General features: G+C 31.2%; 3 protein-coding genes across 4 annotated transcripts in view; 1 reads left to right on the top strand and 2 right to left on the bottom strand.

Moving 5' to 3' along the window:
• LOC136979067 (uncharacterized) overlaps window positions 1-12,510 on the bottom strand; it is an 83,423-nt gene extending 70,913 nt beyond the window's left edge. The window contains exons 1-3 of one of the 2 annotated variants that reach the window (XM_067274971.1): window positions 12,421-12,510; window positions 12,178-12,343; window positions 11,728-11,822 (exon numbers count right to left, since the gene is read on the bottom strand). The gene's annotated coding sequence lies outside the window, so the exon portion shown is untranslated. Of the gene's footprint in view, window positions 1-11,727; window positions 11,823-12,177 lie in introns of both variants that reach the window. The other variant, XM_067274980.1, reaches the window with a different exon arrangement.
• On the bottom strand, window positions 5,021-6,268 carry LOC136978661 (uncharacterized). The gene has a single exon (XM_067274401.1). It carries the CDS (start codon window positions 6,266-6,268, stop codon window positions 5,021-5,023), a length of 1,248 nt encoding a protein of 415 aa, XP_067130502.1.
• LOC136978650 (uncharacterized) lies at window positions 6,576-7,823 on the top strand. The gene has a single exon (XM_067274393.1). It carries the CDS (start codon window positions 6,576-6,578, stop codon window positions 7,821-7,823), a length of 1,248 nt encoding a protein of 415 aa, XP_067130494.1.
• Window positions 12,511-26,937: the final 14,427 nt, after the last annotated feature.

Genomic DNA, 26,937 nt, shown 5'->3' with positions numbered 1-26,937 from the left:
TGGCTGGGATCATCACATACAAAAGTGCAGCCTTCCTTAAATCATTTGTACCATTTGAATGTTTTACTCTCATTTTAATCTCATTACTGTACTGTACTTGAAATCATCTAAGTCACTAGTAACAGTTTAATGGCTTCTTTAACAATGAATTAATTATGATGCATTGTTCCACACATGAATTAGCTATTTTGGTTGCCATTTTGAATATCTCATAGCAGAAAACCAACTACTACTAAAAGAACACATTTACTGTCTTCTTGTAAATTGGCATTGTATTATTTATTTTGCATGTGATAGCAAAAGTCTCAGTTTAATTTGAATATTCTTTGTACTATATATATTTTTTCTGGATGAAATTCATTTCCATGCTACGAGAAGGGAGCCTATCTCTTTTGTTCCATATATTTCTATTTAAATTTCTCCCTAAGATATATAGGGTCTCCACTGTAATATGATTATCATGACTGGTCAATTTTCTAACATTTATGCCTTTCTCACTTGATTACCATATTTTTATTTTCTGTCTCCTTTTAAGCTGGTTGCAAATCTTCCATTTGTAAGGTTGCTGTTACATTACTCTGCCACACAGTTTGTCATATAACCCCAAAGTATTCAAATCCATTCCATTTTGATTAATTAAAGAAATCTTATATATTTCTGCCAATGTTAATTTCTTCTAGCTCTAGCCATGCCATTTCTAAGTATATATTAGACTCTTGATTACCCAAATTAATGTGGACTGAAAATGCCTTGTATAATCAAAACCTCAGTTAACAAAAGACATGCATGGAGTTCAGTCTATGTAGGCCATTCTTTGTTCAAAAGAACTCAAGTGGAACATATATATTCCAGTGATCAACAAACTATGACACAATATGTCATGCTTGGCATTTGGTGATTTTTAATAGCATGCAGCAGGTTCTGGGATCCACAGCACAGAAGCATGAAAACTGAGCAAAAAATAACAACATTTAAGTATTACAAATAACAATTTAAGTATTACATTTGTAATTAATTAACCAGTTTGAAAACAAACAGCAATTATCTTAGTTAATTTTACTGCCTCAAAGTAAGAACTAATGAAAACAATAAAGTTGATTTGTTCATAGTAAATACAAACCATAAAATTCACTACATGCTGTTGAAAAAAAACAATTGACAGTAACAGTTATTGTGATCTCTGCTTCAGCCCTACATCCAGGTTATCAAGTAAGCTTGATAACCTGGATGTAAGGCTAAAGCAGAGATTTGACATCATTGGTTAACTGGAAGGGAGTTTTCTTCCATCAAAATAGCATTAAACCACATAACAGTAGGATGATCCATCATTGGCAACAACTGGGCTAGAAATCTGCTGATCATCCACCATATTTGTCTGACTGCCCCATCAGATTTTTAACTGTTTTGATACCTGTAAGATCATCTTAATAATCATATGCTGCAAAAGAGAGAGAGAGATGAATGACTTCTTTGCTTTTAAGACGCTACCTTTCTTTAAAGCAAAGCATTCAAAAGCTGGTCAAATACTTGTCCTAGGATGAGAAATACTACCTTGATTAATTTCTTTTTGTATAATCTTTGAATAAAACCATTTTTTCTGCAGCCTAATTTTCTTGATGTCCTTTTCAGTGAAATGGAAACAGTGTACTAATTTGATAACTCTTCTGTTGACTTCTGTCAAAAAGTTTGAGTACATCTCCACTACGAGTCCAGGTAGAAAAGGCCCATGAGCCAAAAACACTTCTCTAACAAATACATTCAGGTCATTAAATTAATCAACATGCATGAAGATTAAAAAAGGATACAAACCTTATATAAACAGAAATTTTGGTTAAAGTAAATTAAACTGAAAGTACAGTACTGTACACATAACAGTGCAATATTCTACATACACAGAACATGTACAATACAATTATTTTAACAAATTTTACATGCAGAACTATATATGTACTGTAGTATTACATGTACAGTACAGTATATCAGTTTTTTAAAATATTTTTACTGCAATACATGATGAAGAATTGTAAAAACTGATGTAAATATAAAAATTTGTAAAACAATTTTTGTTAATTGAAAGAAAGCTTACATTCTTAGAATGGTCTCTTCTGGAATTCTTAGAATAGTAAAGTTCTCTTGATTACATTCCAATGGTAATTTCTTTTTGCTTTGCTTTGACTACATATACTAATTGCCTTTCACTCTTCATTCAGTAATGAACTGCTATTTTAATTTCTATTTTTTGCATTGTGTAACTTTGGAAACTGAGTTATACAACTAGTATTGTACATATATTGTTCACTGTTTATGTTGGTAAAGCAATCTTAATTTACAATCTTATCATATTATCATCATTGCCATCATCAAAGTTGACATTGTAGCAGAAAACCAAAATTTTGCAAAAACTAGATAATGAAATTTTTCATTGACAAACTGCCAAATAAATGACTCAAAAGCTGTTATACAGTAAACTACATCAAAAACAAATGAGAAGAAATCTTACAACTTAGGAAACCCAACATCAAGTAGTGTTTGAACATCAGCAAATGAAGAACTGAACAAACTTGTGTATGAATGGTTTGATATCAAGGCAAACAAGGCATCCCTATTTCTGAAACAATGATTAAAGAACAAGCTATGACATTTGGAAAAGTTTGAATTTAACAGACTTTAGTTTCTAATGGATAATTAGAGAAATACAAGAAACAATATGACACCTCACACAAAATCATCTCTGGTGAATCAAGAAGTGTAGACATGAAAGGGTTGCATGCATGGAAGAAAAAATTACCAACAATTATTCAGGAGTATAATAAAAACAATATTTTTAATGCTAATGAAGCAGGTTTATTGTTTTGAGAATTACTAACAAGGTTTTTGCTTTAGTAGTATAAAAAGCCAAGGAAAGAAAAAGTAGTAGTTCTTCTCTGTTAAGTCTACAGGAGAAAAACTGAAACCTTTTGTTACTTTGCAAAGTAATGAATCCAAAACATTTTAAGGGATACAGTGAATCACCTTTGTTATTTCTAAAAAACTATACAGAAAATAAGTGTGGATGATGTCTGCAATTTTCAAAAACTAGTTAAAAATAGTTAATGAGCAAATACTTTAACAAAATTGAGAAATTCTTCTGCTTCTGGATAACACTTCTTGTATCATCATCTTCATTTGCCTAATGCCAAAGTGGTATTCCTGACAGCAAATACAACAGCATTTATTTAACCATTGGTCTGGGACTTCAAAAGCAAATATTGAAAACTGATGCTCAAATTTCTGTTAAAAGTAATTCAAGAACTGCTTAAGATATTACAAAGAAAGTGACACTTGGTATGCTATTCAATTCATTCTGACTGCTTGAGAAAACGTGGATTGCACTGTAATTATGAATTGCTTTAAGAAAGTTATTGAAGTACACAACAGCTTTTCAGATGCTAACAATTTGACATCTGATGATTTTGATACAGATGACAATTGGCCGAACTGATTCATCAGCTGAAAGGTCACTCGTCAACCTCTGATTTTATTGAAGATGAGCTACTGATGTGCCAAGAATTAGTAAAAATTGATGATTTGGTAACTGAATTTCTTGCCAAAAATCAAGCTCTCCAGAAGCCAGTTCACTATGAAACTGAGGCATCAAATGATAATGAGCAATTATAACATTGACATAGATGAACTTGTTCCTGTTCCTTCCAAAGCAAAACTTACAAATGCATTCAAAAAGATCAAGATATGTGCTCATGGAACAGACAAACTTCTAAAACTATTGCAGCTGCTAAGGTTGCATTTGATTTATTTCTGTTAAATGCAAATAAAAAGCAAATGCATAAAATTTTTTAAAAATCTGTACATATTGTAACTGCCTTATTCGTAAATTATGCATCTGTTTTTTTTAATTTTTAAACAATTTTTTTTCTGTATTATATTGTATATACTTGTACTGGTACTTATTGTAATTTAAGTTTGGTACACTAAAATTATGTTTTAAATATTTTTCAGTTGTCATGTATACATAACAAGGGAAAGTTGGAATTGTGTCAAAGTTGATTCTAGGGTTTTTGCAAATCTCCACATTTTGAGATGTCTAAAAATGTCAAAGAAAAGGAAAAATAATTTCATAGATGTGTGTGTGTGTGTGTGTGTGTGTGTGTGTGTGTGTGTGTGTGGTGTGTGTGTGTGTGTGTGTGTTGGCATCTTTCATTTAATAGCTTGGGAAGGGTAAAGAGTAAGAAACAAAATTCAGCATGCTAACTTTATGTAAGAAGCATCGATGTTATTAAATTTTGGTGGTTAAAGGTTGATTGGGGAGAGATAGAACGGGGTCATGTGTCATATCTCAAAGGGGATCAGACTTAATGAAGATTTTACTTGTTATTAACATTTATAATTTTTTTTTTTTTTATAAAACTCATCCCTATCCTCAAAATTAAACTTATTGCCCATTTTATAATTATTAACAATATAAAATTTTTTATAACAAAATCTCATAACAGATGATGCTAAATACAATTTTATTTATGATTAATAATATAAAAATTATTTTTTAAATAAAATTTCATAATAGCAGGGAAAATAATGTAACTCATTGCTGGATTTTTTAAAAATAATGTTAACAATTCTTTTCAGTGTCGACTTCAACATTTATTAATAAACAACTGTACAGCATTTTTGGTTTGTTACTTATTTAAACTTACAGTACAAATTATTAAAAAAAACATCTAGTTCTGCAACTTGGTTTTAAAGTAATTTGTAAAGAAAAAAACAACACCTTTCTTAAATTCCAGCAAAAGTTTAACTATATAAAAACGTTTTCAACTGATTTCATCAGTCTTCTTCAGTTACTCGAACAAAAAAACAAAAAGAACGAACCAAATTCAAATTTACAAAATCACGAGAATGGAAAGAATTCTCGTGATTGCGCAGACTATGCAAAAACGATGTACCGATAAACGGTAAAGAATGCAAATTCTTGACAAAAAAATGCAGATTCTTGACAAACTATATATAATATCACAATCTTACGTTATCCAATGAACGATTTCCAAGCAGACGATAGCCCATCTGCGTCCCTGTGGTTGATGCAATGGGATGTTAATTGTGCCCTATATATTTCTAATTTCTCCAAATGTCTAACGGCCTGTTTAGATCTAGTGGCTTTTATGATGGAAGCACTATCCCAGTGTACCGTGATCTCCTGTTGCTTAGCAAATGCTGCTAGGACTGTGCTGTCAACTGTCCTCTTAACTGATTGCTTATGCTCTTTTATTCTTTGCTGTAAACCACGCAAGGTGGCCCCAATGTACACTAGATCGGATTTAAAACGTTGGTCCCTGATTGGAATTGAGTACACTCCTGTTAGCTCATTTGGTTTCTCTTTCCTCTTATCATTCCTTAACAGACGGTATACTGTCGGGTTGCGCCTATATATTATGCGTAAGTTCCTTTCTTTGGATACCTTCTTAACAATACTTTTAATAAACGGAATATAGTCCATGACCACTGTTTTTTTCTGTTCAGTTCTGTGTTGTTGATGTTTACGTCTCTGTATATCCGTAATTAGACGGTTCACTACCCTTCTCTGATACCCAAACTGTGTTGCTACGCTTCTTACGTACTCCAACTCCTTGTACGTGTCGCAAATACTTGAGCAATGTGTGTAAGCTCGTTGTATCCATGCTCGTAAAGCCGCTAATTTAAACTGTTCAGGATCCACGGAGTTTCTGGGTATGATGCTAGGTTGATATACCGGTTTCCTGAAGATATCCGTCTGTATCTCCCCATCCTTACATGTGATCGTCAAGTCCAAGAAGTTAACCCTAAAGTCACTCTCTTGGTCCAACTCCAATGTGAGTCCGTAGGGGTTGCTGTTGATTGCATCAAGAAAGCGACGGGTATTGCGATCATTATGCCATATGATGAATATGTCATCAACATATCTGGTATAGAAAACTATGTCTTCTTGGAATGAAGGTAATATATTGCATTCTAGGTTTCGTAGGACCAATTCACAGAGCATCGCTGATATGGGACTACCCATCGGGACTCCCCTTCCTTGCATGTATGTTTTCCTTTGAAATTCAAAGAAAGAAGAATGACAGATGAGATCAGCTAATTCCAAAATTTGCTTTTTGTATTTGAATGAATTCACGATGTTGTTAAACAAGAAGTCCCTTAAGGCGCAGAAGCACGGAGGGAGTTTTATCGAGGGATACAAGGCCTTAAAGTCCATAACCGTCATGTGTTCCCTGTCCTTAAGCATAATTTCATTCATTCTATGTACGAGTTGCAAGGAGTCTTTGATGCAATAAGGGTAATCCTGGATCTTATCCCGAATAAATCTGACAAGCTGCTTTTCTAGTGCAAACGTGGGTGCATTACATTTTTCCACGACGGGTCTTATCTGATAGCCTGGTTTGTGCGTCTTGGCAAATGCAAAACCAGGCTATCAGATAAGACCCGTCGTGGAAAAATGTAATGCACCCACGTTTGCACTAGAAAAGCAGCTTGTCAGATTTATTCGGGATAAGATCCAGGATTACCCTTATTGCATCAAAGACTCCTTGCAACTCGTACATAGAATGAATGAAATTATGCTTAAGGACAGGGAACACATGACGGTTATGGACTTTAAGGCCTTGTATCCCTCGATAAAACTCCCTCCGTGCTTCTGCGCCTTAAGGGACTTCTTGTTTAACAACATCGTGAATTCATTCAAATACAAAAGGCAAATTTTGGAATTAGCTGATCTCATCTGTCATTCTTCTTTCTTTGAATTTCAAGGGAAAACATACATGCAAGGAAGGGGAGTCCCGATGGGTAGTCCCATATCAGCGATGCTCTGTGAATTGGTCCTACGAAACCTAGAATGCAATATATTACCTTCATTCCAAGAAGACATAGTTTTCTATACCAGATATGTTGATGACATATTCATCATATGGCATAATGATCGCAATACCCGTCGCTTTCTTGATGCAATCAACAGCAACCCCTACGGACTCACATTGGAGTTGGACCAAGAGAGTGACTTTAGGGTTAACTTCTTGGACTTGACGATCACATGTAAGGATGGGGAGATACAGACGGATATCTTCAGGAAACCGGTATATCAACCTAGCATCATACCCAGAAACTCCGTGGATCCTGAACAGTTTAAATTAGCGGCTTTACGAGCATGGATACAACGAGCTTACACACATTGCTCAAGTATTTGCGACACGTACAAGGAGTTGGAGTACGTAAGAAGCGTAGCAACACAGTTTGGGTATCAGAGAAGGGTAGTGAACCGTCTAATTACGGATATACAGAGACGTAAACATCAACAACACAGAACTGAACAGAAAAAAACAGTGGTCATGGACTATATTCCGTTTATTAAAAGTATTGTTAAGAAGGTATCCAAAGAAAGGAACTTACGCATAATATATAGGCGCAACCCGACAGTATACCGTCTGTTAAGGAATGATAAGAGGAAAGAGAAACCAAATGAGCTAACAGGAGTGTACTCAATTCCAATCAGGGACCAACGTTTTAAATCCGATCTAGTGTACATTGGGGCCACCTTGCGTGGTTTACAGCAAAGAATAAAAGAGCATAAGCAATCAGTTAAGAGGACAGTTGACAGCACAGTCCTAGCAGCATTTGCTAAGCAACAGGAGATCACGGTACACTGGGATAGTGCTTCCATCATAAAAGCCACTAGATCTAAACAGGCCGTTAGACACTTGGAGAAATTAGAAATATATAGGGCACAATTAACATCCCATTGCATCAACCACAGGGACGCAGATGGGCTATCGTCTGCTTGGAAATCGTTCATTGGATAACGTAAGATTGTGATATTATATATAGTTTGTCAAGAATCTGCATTTTTTTGTCAAGAATTTGCATTCTTTACCGTTTATCGGTACATCGTTTTTGCATAGTCTGCGCAATCACGAGAATTCTTTCCATTCTCGTGATTTTGTAAATTTGAATTTGGTTCGTTCTTTTTGTTTTTTTGTTCGAGTAACTGAAGAAGACTGATGAAATCAGTTGAAAACGTTTTTATATAGTTAAACTTTTGCTGGAATTTAAGAAAGGTGTTGTTTTCTCTTTATTATACCAGTTCCAGTAGGTTCGTTATTCATTTTTAAAGTAATTTGTAAATACTTGTACAATACTTTTAATTTTAAAATATTAATGTAGTTAATTTAGGCTAATAGGTGACCTCCCTACTAAATACACCTCCTAATAAGTCCATCTTTTGGAGTTCTCCAAAAATATGTTTAATGCTTTCATTAATATAAGGTGTAAACATTGTATAAAGAGTGCTCATCAAGAACACTAATTATCTTCGTTATATATAAGCAACAGGACAAAGTTGCAACTGTTCCTCAAGCAATAAGATGTGAAGGCCAATGACTTGCACTCAATGCTGCTTTCATTGACCAGCTGCATTTACAGGAGAAAAGCTCTTTAAAGTGTTTGCTCCATTGGTCACTTCGGAAAAGGATTTTGTTTTTTGGAATATAAAAAAAAAAAAAAAAAAAAACACATCATGGAATTTTTGGCAGTGTATTTTGAAAAAAGGGGGAAACACACAGTTCAAATTAAACAAGTTTAGAAGAATTGCCAAATTGGATAACAAAATAGATAGCAAGTAGTCTATTTTCTTATTCCATCTACTAACATGCTAATTCTGAAAGGTAACAAAATGATTAACAAAACAGATGTTAATATGTCTGTTTTATCATATCATGTGTTTACTCACTTTTCCTTACAGATAATTTATTAAAATGGATAACACAACATGTTACCATGTCTATTTTGCTATCTCAGCTATTTGCACACTCATCCCAAGGAAGTAGTTATCAAAATAAACAGCAAAATAGACATTCATATGTCTGATTTGTTACATCATCTAAACAGATGATGTAACAAATCAGACACACATAAGATCTAAAAGAAAATTTGTTACTATGGATAACAAAATAGATTTTAATAGATCTGTTTTGTTATACCAACTACTTACAAGCTACACCTAAAGAAAAATATACCAAAATGGATAACAAAATAGACATAAATAAGTCTCTTTTTATGTATTAAACATTTAATTATAAGAGACTAACTGCACATAGCATTTTTATATGCTTGCAATCATCTTCATTTCAGATAAATTCAATATGTTAACCTTACAACTAAAATGTTAAAGCCTTGCAAATCAGCAAAACAAATTATCTCCAACAAGTAAATAATAATAACTACAATGTTAACAAACAAATTTTATCAAAAATAAAATTCACTTTCCAATAAATTATCATTGACTTAAAAAAAATCTTATTTGCACATTTGAAATAAAAGAGTAAAAAGGCAGTATACCCATATTAGATAAATGTAAAAACCACTTAAAAGTATTATTCAATTCTTCATTTTTGTTTTCTCCCTTTTTTCCTCAGCTCACTCAATGTTAAAGGGAAAAGAAATAATTTGCATATTCCTCCAAATTAACTTAACATTTATTAGCCAAACTATTTGTTAATTTAAAAGATTAAAAGCTTAAGGCAGGAAAATTGCAGGAACAGACTTCTAATGGGTTATAAAATGCAAAAAAATGTCAATGAACGATTTATTTTTATGCTAATTTAAAAATATGCTATAAAAATAAAAGCTACAATGCATTCAAATCATAAAGATACTTTTCTATAATAAAAAATTATTGATAATTTAATGATTGTGAAAAATAAAAAATTAAAATGGAATAACATTTACTGGTTAGTTAGTCATAGGGAAAATTTGATTGTAATAGATGCAAGCACATCATGTCCAACTAATCTATTGCCCTTGAGTCATATGGCATGTGTGATGATTACAATCAATGATGTGTCATTCATGGATAACAGAACAGAAAAGTATGTGTTCTTTTAACACATAATATATTGCTTATCTTTAGTATTGAGAGGCAAAAATCACTCAATAGGGAAGACAGGTTTTCATATTTTAAATCTTCACTTCATTTAAAGGGCATTTAATGAGTGAACTCATAGAAAACATTCTTAATTTTCTAATGGTATTTAACTGTAATTTAATTTATTCAATAAAGTTATATTTTGACACAAATAGTTCAATTTATCTGCATATAAAATTTGAAAGAATTAAAAAATATCAATTATTTCTTTCAGATTTTATATGCAAAACCATTGAATAAATTAAGAACATTCCTAATGTTTAATTAATACTAAGATAAATTTTGATGCTAACAACTGTTCTATTTATAATAAATTGAGAATCTTCTTATCACAAAATGCTGTATGTGTGCAGAATTTAATTTGATAACAGTGTTTCTTACTAGTCATTTTGGAAAAAGTTTTAAAAATAATGCAACAATTTGGAAAAGTTAAAGTTATGCTATTTGCTCAATTGTAAGATGCATTTTTAAACACATTATTTTTTCAAAACAGAAACAAGTCTTATAACCAATGGTATCTTATGGAAATGGCAAATTTACAATCCAAAACAAGAATCTCAGTGAGAGCTGATTCTTGTTTTGGATTGTAAATTTGAATGCATTATGCATTATGAAGTCTACTTGACTTCATAATGCATTAAGCACCAATAATAAACATTTTCAACTGTACTACTAAACACTTATATCAGTTTAAATGAACTTTACTGGTAACAAGCATTTAATTTAAATTCTTTTTTAACATTACCTTTAACACAATGCAATTAAAAAAACAAACAGTTGTTATTTATGCAAAAGAGCATAGAAATCATGAAAATCCATAACAGAAATTTATAAAATTTGTTATTTAAAAATTTTTTTTCCTCTGTAAAAAAATTCTTAAATCAGTCTTAAAATTGGATTTCAAAGTTGTGGTGCGTCTTAGAATGGATGGTGTTTTATACCAAAGAAATAAATTAATTTTCACTTTTGAATTTCATATAAGTTTACTATTATTTTATATAAATGAAATAACATTAATAATCTTATCATTTTTATTATTATTATTAAAAGTTACATTTCAATAATATAAAATGAACTGAAGATGATATACTAGCCACTGTAATAACTTAACTGAACTAATTACCACACCTTTAACAGTGGGATTTTTAGAAGAATGCTAACATTTTCCACACAGTTCATCCCCAGGCATCAAAAGTCAAAAATAGGAAAGTCAACCTACTTTTGACTTTCAATGCCCGAGGACGATCCATTAACCAGGTCGAAAATGCTAGCATTCTTACCATTAAAGACATCGTAATTAGTCCAGCTATAAAATAAACTTTATCAAAAATAGAATTTTTCTGAAATAATTAATAAAAGTTAGATATCAAATTAACATCTAATATTCACTTTGAACAACAATATCGTGTGATAATGTTAAAAATTAAATTGCTTCAAAAGCTTTAAATAATATATTTTTGGACATTTACATATTTGAAATATCTAAACAAACCTTAAAAACCTTTAAAATGCAGCCTTTTTATAACAGCATCTAACGTTTTTGGTCAGTTAATTGACCTTCTTCGGGAAAGAATTGAAAAAATTCTGATTTTTTACCGAACGAAACCAATTACAGAACTATTAATTGACCAAAAACGTTAGATGCCATAATAAAAAGACTATATTTTAAAGTTTTTTAAGGTTTATTTATTTATTTGTAAGTGCAGTTAGAGAAGATTTGAAATATTTGACATTTATAAAAATATACTTTATATTACTTTATGATTGTTATTAACATAAACTACCTGTGATCTAAAATAGAGTATTCCCAATAATTTTCATGCTGAAGCACACTTTTCCATTTAATATTCTATTTTGTGAGACACCTCCACCTATGTATCTATATAAAATTATATAAACAAATGAATTTTATATACATAACAACGAAAATGAGTACAAATTAAAATAACCTCTACTTATATTCTAAATTTAATTTTTATAAGTAAAAATTAAGTTCAAACCAATTTCAAATTTGAAAGTAAAGTTAAGAAATATTTTAAACAAATAGAAAATTTTAACTTATATAATAAAAATTCATTTATAACTAACTTATTTTATCACATTGATATGGAGTATTAATTGGTTGTTTATATTGATTTTGTAACGTACTAAAGTAATAATTTTGATTGAAAAATCACCATTGGCATTTATAGCCTTTGATGTTAAAATGTGTTAATTGCAAACGATATACACACCTGAGACTTAAAAAAGTCGTTCTAAAGTTGCCATTCGAGAAGTCCATTTGATGTTTCCTCGATTTTGTTGATGTAGCTCAAACTCAAACGCAGAAGGTCAATTTGGTAGACGACGTAGATGACGTAATCCATTAATGACGTCCATTGGCGTCTAAATAGTCTAATACTATTTATAATTAAAACACAACACGTTATACCAATGACAATCGGTTAAGAAACAACTACTTTTATTACTTGTTTTACCCCATTAAACGCAAAATCAGTTCCAAGGTCTTGAGTTAGTGTAAAGATGGCTGACACTCCCACAATTCCTTTCGAATATAATCTCGATTCCGACGTTAGGGGGTGCTTTTACTAGTTTTCATGCGACGTGGATTTTGTTTGATATCTCGTTAAGTGTAATAAAACTCGGGTAAGTTTTATTCTCTAAAAATAAATATTATCTAATTTAACGGTAATTTATCGTTTAATTGTTTGAAAATTTAATTTTTATAAAGAATCCCACTTAAAATGTGTATAATACAGGATATTATACGATATGATGGTAAATCGGATAAAGCAATATGTGCTGATCCATAAGATTTCCTAGATTCGTGTTATGAAGGCCTTTTAAAGATTTATTATGTTAAAGGTTGAATGTTTAATTTAGAATAAGCCCGGCTACTTGCTATTGTCGCCTACCTAAACTATTTTTAGTCCGTAATAAACTCTAAAAAAAATCAACCAGTCGATTTATTAATTTCTACAACATTTGTGTAGGACACGTTGATTAATTTTTTTGTTTTCTTTGATATTTTTTAAAAATTATTCCTATCAGATTTTTTTATTTTTCTGTTACTTATAATTATTATTATATGTTTGAATAAAATTTGAAATATATTTAAAAAAAAAGTGCTTCTGAAAAGTAGCATCATATATTTAAGTTTTGCTCTTAGTTCATTATTATTATTAACCGCTATTAAATTATTTATCCTTTCGGAAGAAATTATATAATTTGTAATTTATTTTTTAATAAATATTTTTTCAGTCTCATACCCGAGATGAAAGTCGTCAAGGAAAAATTTTGAGTTAATTTAAATTTAAAGTAGATAAATAATATTAAATTTTTAGACTATATCTAGAACATTATATCTAGACATTACAGTGTTGTCTGTATGACAATACATTAATGTCTAGATATAGTTTATACATTGAAATATCATCATTTGGACAATGCATAAACTTCAGTCTCTAGATTAATTATCCATATTCAGTTTGTGCAACACTGACAGTGTCAGTGTTGCACAAACTGTGTGGATAGACCATTGCTTGCTGTCCTCTGCATTCTAGGTATTTTCTAACCTGCACAAAATTTTTTGTAGTATTGCAATGTCAAAGTTAGACTAATTGGATGGCTGAAGTGGTTAAGGCATTAGCCTATCACTTTGGAAATAGAGAGGTAAAAAAGTCACAGGCGTTTTTGATGGGAGGCCAGTCCCAGAAGTTTGGCCCCATTCCTCACTGCATGGCCATTCCCTTGTGGACCTAGTTGAACCCACAATGGTCTTGATAAAAGACCTTCTTATCCCTGTATTCACCAATTTAAATTATTTCAAGAGTTGATGAAGAGTACAACTCCGGTAGAATGAAGTGTTATTCAGTACAGTCAGAAATGTTTGTTTTCTATTAAATGTGTTATTACTGGATTTTTAAGGCTCTTGAGTGTTAATTGAAGAGTTATTCACTTTCATATTTACTAATCTAGAGTTTCTGAACTTGAAGGTTATTTACTCATTATATGACTGAGGTTGAGAATAGTTGATAAGTTGAGATCTAGTAGATATGGTGATTGGTTTTGATAAATTACATAGTACAGTGGATAAAATGATGCAAGAAACCAAATCTATCTGAAAGCATTTTAGCACATTTGAAAAAGAGCATTTTATTGGAATTGATTCAAAAATATGGCAATATTACAGAAAAAAAACAAATGCTTTCTTTGCTAAGGAAAAAAATATCTGTTTTGGTAAAAAAATATTGATATAGAAAGTTATAATCATCCAATTGTTCCTAGTCATTTTTTCTTGGAGAAATAATCCACCAATTTCTTCATTTGTACAATCCATATAATCTAGATATTAGATTTTTTTAACATTCCAGTTTCATCATCATCATCATAAATGATGCCATTTTTGCCTGAAATAAGTCATTTGCACATGCATTAAACCAAGAGTTTATACATACACAATATACCAAAACCAGCAACTTGAAATTAAGAAATATTTACTAATGTTTTTATCTGTTTATAACAAACATCTTCAGATATATAGGCTACATTAAAAAATTGAACACATTTGTATGAATGGTTTACAAGTTCAAATTTAAAATTATTTCTGGAACAAGCGACTATTATGGCTGCTAGTACATGTTCACCCATGTTGATTTATTTACACAAATTGTATGGTTTAAATAACCTAGGTTATAGAAAATAATAAAAGTTAACTCACGCCAAAGTTGTATATACTTCTGATAAGTAGCACTGAGTTCAGCGTTAATGTAGATTCTTCTTTTTATTGCAAGTACTTTCGACGAAAAATTACGATCGTCGTCTTCAGGCGAAAGTGGAAAGAACAAATTTGAAAGAGGCATGTGCCGAACGTTCCAAACCGATAACGGAAGATTTTCGTTGGCGAAGGTTAACACAGGTTAACACACTGTTGTGTCATCACATGCAAACAGCCTTGATTGTTCCTTGGAAACTTTTGTAATCCATCAGTGTGTGTTTAGAACAAGAAACCAATTCAAAATATTGGAACAGAGTAACATAATAATAAAAACCAATAGCACGTGTCCAGAAAATGTTTAATTACTTGATAAATGTTTTTGGTTCCATTTAAAGGCTTAAGCTCTATACAAGAACTTTCTATTGTTCTAAAATTAGAATGTTACTTTGTTCTAAGATGTTTTTAAGGGTTTAAAATACAGCATGTCCAGATTTTAAATGTTGAATAAACTTAAAGCATCAGAATAATAACACACCTACAATAAATATGCCATACATCTTGCTGTTCTCTTTTGCAGGTTGTCCTAAAGCAATTGCCATGCTGCAGATAATGTTTCACAGTTTTTCTAATTAACATATTATCCTTTCCTAGTTTTATAAATTTCTAGTGTTTCTTATCTATTGATCTTATGTGATGTTCGTTATAAACTTTATGTATTAACCATGCTTCTTCCAGATTTTTCATCACCCAGGGCTCTGTGACATAACTGGCTAAAATTGTTACTGGCTTATTGTTAGTGATGTTACATTTGTGCTCTTTGATTCTTGCATTTAGTGATCTATTTGTGGATCTTGTGTATACTAATTGACAATTGAATCTATTAACTGATATTGGAATGCTATAAATTCCTGGTTCTCTTTTGATTTCAAGCTCATCTTTGTCATTGCACAATAATTTTAAATACTGTGGGGACTTTAGCAATAGCATATTTATACCTTTAAGTATCTGTGTGTAGTTGCTATGTTCTCTATATACTCTATTTTTATCCTGGTGTTGAGGAGAGAGAAGTAGAGAAAGAGATCATATAGCATAGAGGTCACACATGATTATACCAGAAAACTAATACAGAACAGCACAGAAGTACTACAAAAGGGGACCCGTTCAGACTCACAACATAGAACAGCCCTTCTAGATCCAGGTATATAACAACAGATTACAATTCCAGGCTCAGATCAGTATATAAAGAAATAACTTGCCCCACAGTATATAAATTATTATGCAATGACAAAGATGAGCTTGAAATCAAAAGAGCACCAGGCATTTATAGCATTCCAATATCAGTTAATAGATTCAATTGTTGATTAGTATATACGAGATCCACAAATAGATCACTAAATGCAAGAATCAAAGAGCACAAATGTAACATCACTAACAATAAATAAGCCAGTAACAATTTTAGTCAGTTATGCCACAGAGCCCTGGGTGATGAAAAATCTGGAAGAATAAACGAAATAGCTACTGGAAAAATAAACTATTAAAAACAAAAACCTTAATATTTTAATCTGGAAGAAGCAAGGTTAATACATAAAGTTTATAACAAACATCACATAAGATCAATAGATAAGAAACACTAGAAATTTATAAAACTAGGAAAGGATAATATGTTAATTAGAAAAACTGTGAAACATTATCTGCAGCATGGCAATTGCTTTAGGACAACCTGCAAAAGAGAACAGCAAGATGTATGGCATATTTATTGTAGGTGTGTTATTATTCTGAAGCTTTAAGCTTATGTCAACATTTTAAAGTCTGGACATGCTGTATTTTAAACCCTTAAAAACATCTTGGTTGCTTGTTGTTCTCTATTATATGTATTTTCTTAGCACAATGTTGCTGTTGAGAACATATCACACAGGAAACACTTTCAGAGGAAAAAAGGTTGGTTTATTGGTGTGAACAGATATGCATAACCTAAATACAGGTACAGTCATAAATGACATCTGGCAGCCATTCTTAAGTAGCAAAGCCCATTAAGATGTTCTACTGCCCTCCCTCTATCATACTTTACTGTGCATATCACACCAAACTTTCAGTGTATGTTACAAGGATCACTCACTTCTTTTTAACCTCTCATATCTTGTCTATGTTCTCTGTACATCTCATCAGAATTATTTTACATCATACAGGTATTCCGTTATTATTTTATATAAAAAAAAACAAAAATAAAAAAGGAGATAACTTAAATCTAAAATTAAGTATATATTATCTCCTTTTTTATTTTAGCACATGTTATACTATCCTAATGGGTATATGTGTGGAGCCAAAAGAATTTTTAGCTCCTTTTTCTTTTTTCAACTACGTGTATATCTTCTTACGAATCATGTTGGTTTACCTGTCACTATCTCAGGTAATTAATTTTATTGTATAAACCATTGTACGCGTATCCTAATTTTTTCAATGCATTCTGTAAATTTGTAAATCTGTAATTAATTTGCTGGTAAATATGTAATAATAGGACTGAAAAGGGGCATTAAGCCTGAAATGCATATCCGTTCACACCAATAAACCAACCTTTTTTCCTCTGAAAGTGTTTCCTGTGTGATATGTTCTCAACAGCAACATTGTGCTAAGAAAATACCTTAAAAACATCTTAGAACAAAGTAACATTCTAATTTTAGAACAATAGAAAATTCTTGTGTAGAGCTGAAGCAACCCTTTAAATAGAGCCAAAAACATTTGTCAAGTAATTAAACGTTTTCTGGAAAAGTTGTATTGGTTTTCATTATTAGGTTTAGAACAAGCACTTTTAGTTATCTTAATTTGCCATTATCTGAATCCTGACAATGACCAGTTAAGATGGATGAAAACATTTGTTCTAAATGAACATAAACATTTTTTTATTATTTTATTAATTTTTATTCAGTTTACTTGGTTTCTTGTAATGATAACAGTTTATCTGTCATATTTGTACAAAGCTCGGAAAATTCTATTGTAAACTATTTGGAAAACATACATAATTGTACACGTACATTCCACAAAAGTTGTTGAGATTTTGTTTTTTTGCTAGAGGCCATCAACAATTTATTATCTATATCAGCAATGATAAGCAGGTGGTTCCTGGGCTCCATGCAGCTTATGAGCAAGGTCTGCTACTGTGGGTTCCCCAAGATAGACAATGGGTTGTTGTTAAATTCTGTACTGTGATTGCTACTGATGGTCTTTTAACAATGCACACAGGGCAGCACTGCAGTTCCAGAATGGCTGCTCTTAGTGCAATTGTTGGAATGTTTAGCGAATTATTTAATTTGAAAAATTTTAAAAGGAATTCATTTTTGCAATACAATGTCTTATTTAGGAAGCATAAACATGACAATGAAGTAATTGGTGGAATGGCAAGTTCTGTTGTGGTGCAACTGCGGAAAAAAGCCAGGATATACAAAACTATTATGAAGAAATTATTTCTCGATACAGTGATCTGGATTTTAAAGATCACTTCAGACTTCAGTGTGAAAGCGTCGAATACCTTTGCCAGATTCTGAATTTAAAAGAAACAAAAATAATTGGACGGTCATCCATTATGGAGGTAAGAAAAGAAAAGGTCGTCTTATTGTCCTTATAGATTTTAGGAAATCAGAAATCCTTCAGAGGCGTAGAACTAGAGAAAAGACATGCTCACAGGCTGTTCATAGTGTTTTGTAAAGGTGTTTGTAATTTAAAAGAAATTTTCATTAAATGGCCAGTTGATAAAGATGCTCATGAAGTGGTAAAAATCTTTTCATCATTAAGAGGCAGAAACAGTTTTCCAAATATCTTTGGATGTGTTGATGGGATTAATACAAGTAACAGTTTGTCATCATGAAAAGCAAGAATATTACAGCAGGAAGCAGTGCACTGTAGTCATACTTCAAGGGATCTGCAGAAGTGACAAAATGTTTACTGCAGTTTATGCTGGCTGGCCAGGATCTGCACATGATGCAAGGGTGTGGTGAAATAGTGATGTAAGAATTGGGTTATCAAATAAAACTCTCCCACTCCCAGATAACTGCCATTTACTTGGGGACTCAGCATACCCACTAGAGACATATTTGATGGTTCCTTATAAGAACAATGGACATCTGAATTCCAAAGAGAAATATTTTAATAAAAGACAAAGTTCATCTTGCATAGTAATAGAATAAGCATATGATGATCTGTTTGGATGCTTTCATCGACTGAAATTTTTATTCATAAGAAACAAGCACTACTTGACTAAAATTATTCTTACTGCTTGTGTTTTACATAATCTTTGTATTCTACAAAGTGATGTTAGTCCAGATTAGGATAAACACTTCACTCCTTTCCAGCCTCACGCAAGCCAACATTTAACTAATGCAGCAAATAATAAGAGGGATGCTATTGCTGATTATCTTTATGGTGTCATGAGACTACAAAGTAGTAATAATATAGGAGACAATTCACAAGAAAGTGATAATATAGTGTAAGGATACAATGATATGAGGACACTAGATAAAATTTATGTTTTTAATACAATAATATGTTTGAAACTGGCTGATCAACCCAGCATGTATTAAACCAGTGTGTTAGAAATATGTTTATTAGCATTTATTATCAGAAACTTTATTAAAATGTGTGTGTAAAATCATATGAATTTAAGATTTTATGTACAATTTATCATTTTCTCATTAGTTATATGAAATCATTTAATAAATGTTATTCTCACTAATACAATTCATTGAATTATACTAAAGTTAAATAATTGGGGGAAATGTAAAAATTGAACAAAGATTAAAAATATCAAATGTAAAAATTATTGTAAATAAAACAATCAGCTGCAATGAATTCAGAGATTGTTATTTTATTTTTCTGCAATTTTTTTGTAAAACATTTAGAAGAGAACTCATCATGTTCATTCTCTTCTCTTCACTTTCTTTTTCTTGTTTCAAGTGTTTTTTTTCAATCTCTTTAAATTCCTGCCAGCGCTGATCTTCTCTCTGGCGATCCTCTTTTCTTTCTTGTTCTTGTTTACTGGCCCAAGCTTGAAACCACTCTGGTGGATCATCTTTTCTTTTTAAATTTACATGTCTCTGAAAAGCTTTTACTGAAGGGGTTTGCACTTCAGAATTAACTGCTGCCACATCACTTTCAGAGTGGGCAGGCAGTCCTGACAAACTGCTTTAAGGTTTGCTGGGAGATGGGATCTGGTCCAAGCATGATTCAGAAGAAATGATATTTTCTTCTGTAGAATTGATGTCCACTTTACATCCAAGTTCCTGGTCCAATAACTTGAAGTATGGCCAGGTGATGGCAGATTCTCCAGTGTGCTGTTTTGCTTTATCCCTATTTCTTTTGTAAGTCGTCTTTAGATTTCTCCATTTTTTATCACAGTCACTGGGAAAATCATGGTCACAGTGTAACCATGATTTTCCAGCTTTTTTGATATTGCATCCCATAATTTTGTTTTTCTTATTGGTTTCCTAAATTCACTGTCTATCTTTAATCTTGTTGTTATCAACAATCATGTGGATGAATCAGTCCAAGAGAAGTCTCCTGCAACAATATGAAAGAACAACTACAGGTATACCTTGATTTACGTCCCTCTCGAGTTACGTCGTTCCCGATTTTATGTCGTTTGTCAAAAAAGTATATGGAAAAATAAAAACCGAGTTTAAGTCAGTTTATTCGACTTTAAATCCGTCTGCCATAAACATTGAAATCGTAATATCACTAGAAAAGCGTTGAAAGCACATAAAATCATATTAAAATACGTACATTTACAGTAAATGGTAATACAATCATCATAAATCCTAGGGAACGAACCATGAAAACATCTGTGTTTCTGTGTTGTCATCTTATTTAGCGCTCTTTAAGTGCTCATTATTGGCGTTTTCTCCATTATTGGCGTTTAGTTATGACATAAGTCGAAACTACGACTTACGTCGTAACTACACAAGTAAATTCGACTTACGTCGCCTCTCCTGGAACCAATTACCGACGTAAGTCGAGGTATACCTGTATTATTTATAGCATATTAATATATATATGTATATACTGATGTACTGTACTTGTATATAAACATACCTGATTCTCCCTCCTCATGTGATTTGCTGACTAGTCTTATTGAACCAGTAGTAACATCTACATCTTCTGGTAGACCAATTTGTTCTCTCATTCTCCTCTCATGTATGAGTTCTTCAAAGAAACGAGGAATGAAATCATGATCTGAAAACCATAAAAGAACATGAACTTCTGTTGTTTGATAGGAACTAAACAAATGACTTGTCCTTTTTAATTACTTTAAACTAGGCTATATAGCCAACTATTATTAATGCTATAAATAAAGGCTTATTATACTCTCCAATTCATAATAAAACTAATTTATACAATTTAATTGTAATTTTAACTGTAACTGTGCAAGGTATCCTTTATCACAAGGAGTAATAAATTGCTTATCATATACACTTGAATATTATGTTCCAACTGATGAGGGACTAAGTCCAAAATAAATTTTTTTTTTTTGGAAAATATACGTGTATAAAGTTCTATAAACTAAAGGATATGTAAGCCTTTATACCATTCATAGCAATTTGCTAAAGATATAGCCTAGTTTACAGCAATTCCTAATAATGTCACATTGGAATTACTTTTAGGGTATTAGCCTATACTATTGCATAGAAAGATGATTATTATTTATATAATGTTGAAATTTATCAAACCAATTATATAAAAGATATGCTGTTACAGTCATTTTTACACACACTTTAATATATAATTTGTGTGATTTTCAAGTTTATTTCGTGTAATTAATAACATGCTATGGAAAACAATAACTTAACCTTTTCTAAACGATGTTTTATTGAAGAATCAACTTTTAATTTAATCTTTAAGTTTTCATAAATAAATTCGATGAAGTCCATCGTGGTGGGTGCCATTTTGTTAAAGTGGAAAAAGTACCTCGTTCGATCATTGCAGATTTAATCTCAAACCAGTGAAATCGCGGAGAAGTTTGCTGCGCGCAGTGCTTCAAGAAAATGAGTTTAACAATGCTCTCAGCGGCATTGCTTAGAAGCACTGCTTGTAGCACTTCGTTTAACAACAACACGAATAATGATATATTAAATATTTCATTTAACATATTTTTTCAATAAATCTATTAAGAACTCAAATGCCTTCTAAAAGCTTAAATTTTTGGTTAAATTATACAAACACACTTTTCATACATTTCCAGCATTAACTTTACACACCAAACAAATGTTTTTGGCTGGATTTTCAGGGCCTGCCTTAGGTTTGCAGCCATTCAAAGATGATGGAATGTAACTCCTTCATACATATGTAAACATCTCAAAACCTGATGTTATTTAATGCCAAATGATTGCTGTAATGCATTGGGCTGTTTTTAGGCTACTGTTAATAATAAAATTTTAAAGAATTTGTTACTTTAAAATTTAATTTTTAATCGTAGCCTAAAAATAGCTTGATGCATTATGGCAATTGTTTGGCATTAATTAACTCCTTTATCTTTGGCGGCTGCTAATCTGAAGCAGGCCTGTAAATCAGGATGAAAACATTTGTTCGGTATGTAACGTTAATGCTGAGAATATGAAAAGTGTGTTTGTATGTGTTAAGAACAATGCTGTTCAACAGTCTTACACCAGTTACAAAAACTGTACTAGCTAGTTTTTATAATTGGTTAGTTCAGTTAATACAGTGATTCTTATAATTGGTTGGTTCTCACAAGTGCTTGTAGTGTTTACATCAGCAGTCATGAGTATCAATCCATAAGGGACAGAGATGATCTTCCCTCAGTAAATATGCACCAAAAAATTGTTCGTAATTTTTATCTTTGTAACATAACACTAGGATCAAATGGGTTGTAATTATTCACTGGTGACACTTGATAACAGCATCAGTTCCATGTAACAAAGAATATAACCCTTTTTTCTAATTTGCATGCAAAATACTACCTTGCAAATGTCACTAATTCGAAAGTAGTTGAGTAGCCAGTGTTTTTTTAAATTAAAATTTACAGACAAATAAGAAATGGTCACTACTGGTGTGTAGTTAATATGTATATGAATTTTCATATATAATATTTTTACAAAAATTCCGCTATTTAGACTTGTCATTTTCTGTAACTGGTCACCTTCTTACTCCACATTTAAGTCGAGTTTGTGGGACTACTGTATTTAAATAAATCACACCATTGACACCAATAACCAGTAAAATGAAAAATTTTTACTATAATTTTTACATTTTCTTCTAAGATTTTAATTTTAAGTTTTTATTTTTTCATTTATGTTCTATCAGTTAAACCTAATAATGTCCCTTATGTGCAGAAGAAAATGTTAGTTACAGTAAAAAGTTTTCTTTTTACTGTCAGTTATTGGTGTCAGTGGTGTAATTTATTTATGTATTAAGCCAGTATTTTGATGATGGTATTACTACTATTATTTTATACTATATTATAAAAATTTGGAAAAGAAGTAAATTTATTGTACACAATAATTCAAATTTCTCAGCAAAATTTCTCAGTGTGAGGTTTTGAGGTTTTAATTCAATCTTTGAAACCTCTCACAGAAATTTTGCTTGCTTACTTATATCCATCCCCTATATATATTCAGTGAAGCCTTCATTAGTGGGCATCTCTACTTAACAGACATTTTTACAATCCCAAGACCCTTCAAATAGGACATTTGCTATATTTACCTCTAAAAGTGGACATTAAATAACAGATGCCATAACCAACTTCACAAAAATCTAATGTCCTGCTTTTAATATTTTGAGAGAATTAATTATGTAATCATTATTTTAAAACGAAAACAAAGAATCTTTTCAAATACTCTTTCAGATGGTGAATTTTGATCATAGGTATCAAGTAAAGACTGGCTTAGAATAGAAATAGGGGAGGAGGGCTGATTATAAAAAGTCAAACAATATTCGTTATCTGTTAGAGAAGTTTAATCTGATTAAGTTGTCAATCACCATTTATCATCATACATATTAACATTATTAAACTTCTGTCTTATTGTTGGAATTAAGTTTATGATACTAAAAAACTATAAACTTTTCCAAAGTTATTCATTCATTTAACAAAAACCATAGTACAGTAGTAATGAAAAAGAAACTTAAGATCAAACTTAAGTTATATAATGACGTTATAAATGTGAGAAAACCGAATGTCTTCCCACACTTTAAAGTAGTCTGCAAATTGCCTTCATAGCACAACCTTTGACCTTTCACTGAACAAATGCTGTTGGTGTAATTGACAGTTGTATTGACGGTGTAATTGGTGTTTTAACAGCTTTGTGGTGGCTAAAGTGTAATTTTTAATAAATCAGTTACTGAAAAAAAGCTAAACTTTCCAAAAGTTACACCTACTTGATAACTACAAAGCAGACAAATACCTATATCAATTTTTATTAGTTGCTTTTACATTATAAATGGAACAGTTCTGAATTTATTTCCCATTCCTTGAAGTGGATGCAAATTGCTTTTGTAACTCTATGTTCAAATGAAATTCACTTAAAGTGAAATTTTTACAGCCAAAAAAATAAATATATTGTGTGTATATATATATTTTTTACATGTGTATACTTTTTCATATATACTCATTCCTAATGAAAATTTGACGTTTTTGTAATCCATGATATTCTTCCCTTTGTAATGACCATGTTTAAATATAATATGGCTGTCGGCACATGCCTCTGAACAGTGGACAAACTTCTTGGTTCCGATGGTGTCCACTGTTTGCAGATTATATTGCATATGTATATACAGTAGAGAGTTGTTAATCCGAATCAATTAGGGACTGGGTTGTTTGGATTAGTGATTTGTTTGGATAACCGATTATGTACGAAAAAATATATTAACCTGTCCGATGTTCAAATTTTTCTCCGTTGCGTGTCGCTTCACGTTGAATTTTCGTCAATTTTAAGCCTAATGAAAATTTTTATAATAATAATTGAGGCTATTGTATCGTTAAAAATTATTTTTTATTTTGTACAAACAAAATAAATATATTGAAGAATATAAAAACATGAAAATTATACTTTAGAAGTAAATCTAGTATCAAAAACGTTCGATTCAGCACGACACAGTCCAACTGAAAATTGTTCGGATAACCAGGGTTCGGCTCAATGACTCTCTACTGTATATGTATATATATATATATAGTGCAGCACAGAATTGTATGCCAGTGTAATTTTAAAAAAATCTTTTGAATTATTTAGAGTAGATGGACAAAATTTTACATAATTATTTAACATTATCTTCTAATGTCATAAACCAAATATTATCCTAATTGATTAATCCAAACATAAGTTATATAAAAATAGTCATTCGACAGTGGTGCAAAATTATATGCTGCCTTCTATTTATTCACTGAATCACAAACAAAAAAAAAAAATGTTTATACATGAACCATACTTGCCCAGACAGGCTGGCCACATGGAGTTTTCCAGGTTTTCTCCACATCTGTAATGCTTGAATAGGAGCCAGTTATTCTTAAAAGACCTCCCGGAAGGCATCCCCCCTAGGTAGATCACCCAAGAGTTGCCATAACGTAACAAATAAACACAATAAGTTTCATTGTGGTGAAAAAGGAGGCTAATGTAGCAAAAGGTGTGAATGTGCTAATGATACAGAGATTGAAAACAATTGAAGATGTCGAAAAGTTATTATTAGTTTGGAGTGTCTAGAATGAATTAATTGGATTTACATTGATCCAAGAGAAAATTTACAAAAAGGTGTTAAAAAACACTTTAAGAAACGTTTTTATTATCCTGTTAGCGCTTTCAACATATTTATTAATGTCATCTTCAGGCAGAATCGTAACGGAATGGATTTACATTGATTTATATGGAAATAATTGCCTTTGTTTTCATTGGTTTTGCATTTCGCCAATTGTTTTCAGATGGATTATCGATGAAAACCAAGGTATCACTGTATTTACAACAGTTTTCAATATTAAGCTTCAAACAGGGTGAACAGAAGTGTACCCCCCACACACCCATCATCCATACATACAGAAATTACCCCTGAATTTTTTTTGCATTTTTCAACATTTCAAGGTCTCCAGAATCCAAAAATGTAAAAATCTTGGGGGTCATTATTTGACCAATTGCCATATAACAGCTGGGAAAGTAAAAATTATACTGGTATATAATTTTGCATTGCACTCAGAGAAGTGTAAAAGTAGGTGTGCGGTTGTGAATCTGAGAAATACAGATATTTGGTGCAGAGTTTATTATTTTTATTTAATAAATAATATAATATTACTAATATACAAAGAAAAACTTTGCTTGCTTCCATTTCTTATCTGTCATTTTAACAAACCAGCAACAGTCCACAAAGAATTCACACACATGATGAAAGTTTGTAATATTTTTATTTTTATTAGATATAAATATCATCTGTCATGTTTTAACTTTTTACTTAAATGTATTATTTTGTGAATTTTGGCAAGAACACCAAAGGACTCTGTTTTTCATTTTTGCATTTTATTGCAGAGGCATAGCCTCAAAGATCCTCAATTCCATGAATTTTTCCTCTGGGGCTATTTCAAGGATAGGATTTATTGGAACCCTATTGCCAACCTTGAACAGCTTGAATCTGTTATCAAAGCTGAGATTTTTGACTATTTCTGATGAAGTTCTGGTGAATGTGGTTGCTGGTTTTGAGCATCGATTATATTCCTGTATTGCCTGCAAAGGAGAACACTTTGAAAACCTCATCTACTAATTATCTTTGATCTCAATAGTATTGTCATCAAGTTTCATGTCAATGCAATAAATCCCTGATTTTTTATCCTCAAAGTTGTTAGTGACTTATTTGACATCCTGTACTTAAATTTATAATTTTATTTTAAGTCATTTAATATTGATTGATGTGTACTGTTCATGAATGATTCAATTTATGAGAGAAGCATGCCAAAAAACTAATGACAACAAAGAACTCTGTGTCAAAGTATGATTGAATTTAGAAACCAGACTACAGGATTGTGTGAATATTGAAGGCTGACAATTTGAGCACTTAAAAGATTGTACTTAAGTGTAAATTGAATGTTATTTTTGTATTTTAATTATAAAGCTATTTAATAAACATAACTTTCTAATCATCAACATGTTCTTTTGTAATAAAAACTATATACCTACTTTCAATCTCTCTTGGTATATTTACGATAATTATAAGTATTATGTATTTATACAGTATATATAATTTCTAAATTTGTTTTGATATGATTTATGAAAATCCTTATAGAACTTTGAAACTATACATGGTT

The sequence above is a fragment of the Centruroides vittatus genome, unplaced genomic scaffold, assembly GCF_030686945.1.
Source record: "Centruroides vittatus isolate TY-2023 unplaced genomic scaffold, ASM3068694v2 contig_1154, whole genome shotgun sequence".
Lineage (NCBI taxonomy): Eukaryota > Metazoa > Arthropoda > Arachnida > Scorpiones > Buthidae > Centruroides > Centruroides vittatus.
This window is presented reverse-complemented; position numbering and strand designations above follow the sequence as displayed.